Raw genomic sequence first — 6,248 nt, 5'->3', positions numbered from 1 at the left:
TCCACAGTGATTAAGACCATGGAAGCAACAACAGATTAACAAACTTGCAGAAAAATCTTTCTATTGTTATTGATTAAAGTCAGCAACTGCCCCTACTGGCCACACAGAGAAGCAACAGGTCAAAGGTCAGAGAGCTGCACAGTTGCAGCAGAGTTGTTTCATCATCCTACTGTCAGCCTGGCAGGTTTTTACCATCTATGGTTTTTAATCTGAAATGGAGCAAATTCAGCTACAAGAGCGGCCTGGGGTTGATTTACACTTAATATTTAAAGTGATATAGTACTAAGTGTGATACTGAGTGTCATCTACAGTGTAGGCTACTAAAAGAAACAAAATAATCAAATAGATCATTTATAAACCATTTACTGTAAACACGTTATCTACTTCATTTTTGGTTTTAAATAAACTGCAACAGCAATGTGCAACAACAAAGTACTACAAAAACTAGAACTATAATTAAAATCACTCAACTTAGATAAACAGAACCTCTTCAATATGTTCTCCATATAAGAATACTACACTAGAGTCGTCTACTCTAGTCTGTTAACACAATATTGATTATGTAATAATATTAATTATTGTGTTTTTGTACAATAACATAACTTTGATAATGTATGAATCATCACTCACACGTAAAATAATAATATTTTTTATTTTATTTTTTTAACTCTTGGGGGCCCCCTAGTGGTCACGGGCCCTAAGCAGCCGCTTAGTTCACTTATGCCTTGAGTGCCAACATGGCCCAGTCACAGTAAAGTACAACAGCCATTCCCTAAAATAGGCTCAAAACACTTACACACAGTTATTAATAGTTAATAGTTTATAGTTATTAGTAATGTTGTTGTATCATATAAGCCCTAAGGGCCCCCAGGCATTGGCCAGTCTGCTCAAGGACACTTTCAAGAACTCATCAGGAGCACAGGAGAGTTATTAAATATGGTGCACAGCAATCTTCGGTACCTGCTGCTCTTCTAAAGTTTGTAATTATGAAATCTTTACTTTCTTGTAGGACACAGCTGGACAGGAGCGGTTTCGCACTCTGACACCCAGCTACTACCGAGGTGCACAGGGAGTCATACTGGGTAAGGAATACTCTCCAAAAACATCCAGATCAGAGGGATATCTGTAGCTTTGGTTCTGTGTTGTATGCATCCTCCTTTCTCTGCTTGTTTACCTGTTTATCTGCTGTTTGATGAACCGGACAGTGTAGCTTTGAAGCTCTAGATCACGGGTCGGCAACCCAAAATGTTTTAGAGCCATATTGGACCAAAAACACAAAAAACAAATATGTCTGGAGCCGCAAAAAAATGAAAAGTCTTGCATAAGCCTTAGAATGAAGACAACACATGCTGCATGTTTCTATATTAGTTAGAACTGGGGGGAGATTTGTTTTTTCATTATGCACTTCGAGAAAAAAGTCAAGATTAATGTTGAAATACAATCTTGAGAAAAAAGTCGAAATGTCGAGAACAAAGTTGAAATTTTGAGATTAATGTTGGAGTACAATTTCGAGAAAAAAGTCAAACTTTTGTGAAAAAAGTCGAAATGTTGAGAAAAAAGTCAAAATGTCAAGATTAATGTTGAAGTACAATCTTGAGAAAAAAGTCGAAATGTCGAGAAAAAAGTCTAAATTTCGAGAAAAAAGTTGAAATGTTGAGATTAATGTTGGAGTACAATTTTGAGAAAAAAGTCAAAATTTTGAGAAAAAAGTGAAATGTCGAGGAAATAGTCAAACCTTCGTGAAAAAAGTCGAAATGTTGAGGAAAAAAGTCGAGAAAAAAGTCAAAATTTCGAGAAAAAAAGTCAAAATGTCGAGGAAAAAAAAGAAAAAAAGGAAAAAAAGAAGGAAAAAAAGGAAAAAAGGAAAAGAAAGAGCCACGGTTGCCGACCCCTGCTCTAGATCGCAGCAGCTCTGTTTCTGTGAAAGTGGTGCTGATGCGATGAGTTGATTCTAGTTCCTTTTTTTCCCCCTCCTTTTCATCAGTTTATGATGTTTCAAGACGTGACACATTTACAAAGCTCGAAAACTGGCTGAACGAACTGGAAACCTACTCAACACGCAACGACATAGTCAAGATGCTTGTGGGGAACAAAATTGATAAGGTGAGCTCCCATCTGCTGCTTTTCTTTATTCCTATTATTGTTGGCTCCGGCGCTCAACACATGTATCAAATTCTACCCTGTTTGAAAATACATTACCTGTTTATTTTGTCTCCTCGACAGAAGAAATTGCATGCCACATAAACTTCCCTTCCCTTTTGCAAATAGAAGTGTGTTTTGTGCAGCAGATGCTTGATGTTTATACACCTAATGTGTTTTCAGGACGACCGAGAAGTAGACCGAAACGAGGGCCTGAAGTTCGCCAGGAAACACTCCATGCTTTTCATTGGTAAATACCAGAATGGGTTGCAGAATCAAGACTTTTTGCTCAATTATGTTCAGTGAAAGCAGTAGATCCACTTAATGCCCGTTAAGAGAAAGTCACAACTGGAAGTGCATGTTTGGAGGGAGACGTCAGTGAACGTGTCGGGTGAGCGGCGCGGTCTAAGCGGCGTTTGGCGTCCGTGCCGGACAGGATGCAGGCTCTCTAAAAGGAGCACGGTGATTAAAACCTCGCAGGCTGTAGTTCCTCCAAGCCGCCGGTGCTCGTGTGCACGACTCAGCTCCACCGAGCTGCTCCCGGAGACATTACTGTAGGCTCACGTTTCTGGGGAGTTTCCACTTCAGAAAAAGCTCAATTACGGGGTTTTGAAAAAGGGCTGTGCAAGAAGATGTCCATGATTTAATATGCCGTCTTCATCCTGTTAAATTAAGTTTAGTTCTTTTTTGCCTTTTAAGTCGTGTATATTTAAGACATTACCGAAACGGGTTTAGTTTTTGCAAGACAGATGTTTTAGATTTAAAACCTCATGTTATCTTTTTTTGGACTGCTCTGCTCTCTGATTTTGATCTGAAGATTTTATTTCCAACATGCATGATAAAAAAAGAGTACTATATATATATATATATATATATATATATATATATATATATATATGTATATGTGTATATATATATATATATATATGTATATGTGTGTATATGTGTGTATATATGTATATATATATATATATATATATATATGTATATATATATATATATATATATATATATATATATATATATATATATATTATATGTACACCACTTCATATAATATTAGTTAACGGATCCACCAACATGTTCCAAACGGAGTAGGAATGAAGTAAACACTTATCCAGTCCTACCCCTGAATCTGACATACATTCTTACATATAACAAGAGTTTCAATAAATTTACTTATAAAACACCCATACCTACTTTAATAACTGTTCAATACAGTGACATAATACGCCCAGCATTTAGTTGTGCTACTATGTATGTATGTACTAATAGAAGTAATTATAATGCATAGTATTACATTATCATTACTTTACTATAATACTACAATATAATAGAGAACAATAGACAGCAATGGTATAACAATATACTTGAATAACTATATAAGAGTAGATATGCTATATATACACTGGTTCATATATTTACCTCCAATTATATACATAAAAATTACTATAAATCTATATATCGACATATCTACATATATCTATAGATCAATATATATTAATAGAGATATAGATACACAAATACTGTACGTATAATACAACTCAATACGTCCATATACCGTATTTTCTGGACTATAAGCTGCTACTTTTTTCATAGGTTTTCAACCATGCGGCTTATACAAAGGTTTTTATTCTGTGGATTTTTCTTCTAACCGGAATTAGAATCAAAACTAAGACAAAATAAATGCAAAGAAGAATATGCTACTTCTTCTTTAGCAGATAGAAGTAGGTAGAAGCAGATTTCAAACAGATATATAGATAGATAAATACCGGTTATTATCATTTACAGTTCAAAATCCTTCTGTACATGTAGTAAATATCTAATCTAACAACATAAATATCTGCGGCTTGCATATCTTTTTTTTAAATAGAGCGGATGCGGCTTGTATATCTTTTTTTTAATAATTTTTTTAGAAATAGAGTGGGTGCGGCTTATGTGCAGGTGCGGCTTATAGTCCAGAAAATATGGTACATACCTACATCTAATATATCTATATCCATAATCTACATCTACACATCTCCATCTCTGATCTGTGGATCTGCTCGTGTGTGCAGAGGCGAGTGCGAAGACCAAAGACGGCGTCCAGTGTGCGTTTGAGGAGCTGGTGGAGAAGATCCTGCAGACCCCGGGGCTGTGGGAGAGCGAGGGCCAGGGCCAGCGGCTCACGCTGGGGGACCAGGACCAGGGCCGGCGTGGAGCCGCCTGCGGGGGATACTGCTCCATCCCTTAAAACTGGAAACAATACACACAAACAGACAGGAAAACGCCCCCATAACCTGACAGGGACGACTACGGACCAGAAATGGAGGGAAAGAGAAGAGAGGACGGGTAGTGGAAGTATAGATGAGTGGGTTTTGATTTTTCTTTTGTTTGTTTTTTCCTTTCGGATAAAGAAAAGTCCCTTTTGTTTTTTCGAAGGAACATTGCAGTTTGCACAAACATTCAACCATCATCTCGTGTCACTACTTTCCGTTTAAGATGAAGAACCCCAGAAGGAATCTCAATCATAGTTGCAGTTTGTAGGTCAGATTTTGCAGGCTGTTAAATTGTCGTCACAGCGTTCCATGAGGATAAAAACGAAACGGAAAACGCTGTGAAAGCCTCCAAAGAAGACGTTACAAAGGACCCCAGTTACAGCCGTTGATGGCGCTCCAACGAGCCCACTGTCGTTTATGTTTGTCCAAACACCAGTCCCAAGTATTCCTATTTGCGTTTTTTAATTAAAATATGCCCATTTATTCCCTGGAGCTCCACTTTCAGGGCTCATCGTGACTTTGTGGTCTTGTTCCTCGCGTGTTTGCTCCTTATTTCAGTCTTCCTGCTGTTCCACACTCTTGAGCACATTCCCAAGGCCTTTCCCTCCTCGCCGTTTTATCTCTCTCTCTTGTCTTGTATTTGTTTCAAATCACACTTGCTTTTTTCCGCCGTATCCTTCTGTTTCCGTCAACAGTCGTGCGTCAACTTGAATCTTGCCTTAATGCTGAGAGGTGTTTGCTGGTGAAATAAAACAACCTGAGATGCGATCATTTCATTTCATTTTCTTTTTTCATTTTATTCTTTATTTCATTCATTAAAAGGAAAACAAAACAGTTCAATATGATTACCACAAATCTCTTTCCTTGAATGAAAGGGAACAGAAAGAAGTTTATTTTATCTGTCCCTTTTTCCTAAGAAATCAAATTTCAATTAATGTAATAATATGCTTGCTGATTGGGCCGGAGCTTCGGGAGCTGCGTGCTGGCCTGCGGTCCCCACCCCCGGTCATCCCGTTGCTGCTTCCACCTGCCTGCTGTGCTGTTGCCGTCCCTGACCCACCAGTCTGGCCCTCGGCAGGAGGGTCCCCCCTGATGAGCCTGGTCCTGCTCAAGGTTTCTTCCCTCCTAAAGGGGAGTTTTTCCTTGCCACTGTTTGGCTTAAGGTTTTTCTCCCACTAGGGGAGTTTTTACCTGCCATTGTTTATGTAATAATTGCTCGGGGGTCATGTTCTGGGTATGAGTCTCTGTAAAGCGTCTAGAGACAACTCTGTTGTATTAGACGCTATATAAATAAAATTGAATTGAATTGAATTAAAAAAAAAAAATTACAAATTACGCAATTTAAAAAAAACCCGGGCTTGCCGGCTCCAGCTGTGGTTGTTTTTGAAGGAACATTGCAGTTTGCACAAACATTCAACCATCATCTTGTGTCACTACTTTCCGTTTAAGATGAAGAACCCCTGAAGGAATCTAAATCATAGTTGCAGCGTGTAGGTCAGATTACACAGCCTGTTAAAGTTTATTGAAACAATGAGTTGTGATCATTACGACAAATCTCTTTCCTTGAATGAAAGGGAACAGAAAGAAGCTGATTTTATCTGTCCCTTTTTCCTTAGAAATCAAATTTCAATTAATGTAATAATAAAAAAAAAAAAAAAAAACAAACAATAGATTACGCAATTTAAAAAGCCTGGGCTGCCCGGGCTGTGCGGGCTGTCCGGTTCTGTCCGGGCTGTCCGGGCTGTCCGGCCTGCCCGGGCTGCCCGGGCTGTCCGGGCTGTCCGGTTCTGTCTGGTTCTGTCCGGGCTGTCCGGCCTGTCCGGGCTGTCCGGTTCTGTCCGGGCTGTGCGG

At 38.7% G+C, this 6,248-nt stretch overlaps 1 protein-coding gene across 1 annotated transcript in view; it reads left to right on the top strand.

Moving 5' to 3' along the window:
* The window catches only part of LOC133452112 (ras-related protein Rab-18), a 7,107-nt gene extending 1,942 nt beyond the window's left edge, over positions 1 to 5,165 (top strand). Inside the window, exons 4-7 of the mRNA XM_061731318.1 lie at positions 1,010 to 1,082; positions 1,985 to 2,103; positions 2,323 to 2,389; positions 4,197 to 5,165. Of these exons, the coding sequence (XP_061587302.1) occupies positions 1,010 to 1,082; positions 1,985 to 2,103; positions 2,323 to 2,389; positions 4,197 to 4,372 (435 nt within the window). The 3' untranslated portion in view covers positions 4,373 to 5,165. The remainder of the gene's footprint in view (positions 1 to 1,009; positions 1,083 to 1,984; positions 2,104 to 2,322; positions 2,390 to 4,196) is intronic.
* The last annotated feature ends 1,083 nt before the right edge of the window (positions 5,166 to 6,248 follow it).

This window comes from Cololabis saira, chromosome 10 (genome assembly GCF_033807715.1).
Source record: "Cololabis saira isolate AMF1-May2022 chromosome 10, fColSai1.1, whole genome shotgun sequence".
NCBI lineage: Eukaryota > Metazoa > Chordata > Actinopteri > Beloniformes > Belonidae > Cololabis > Cololabis saira.
This window is presented reverse-complemented; position numbering and strand designations above follow the sequence as displayed.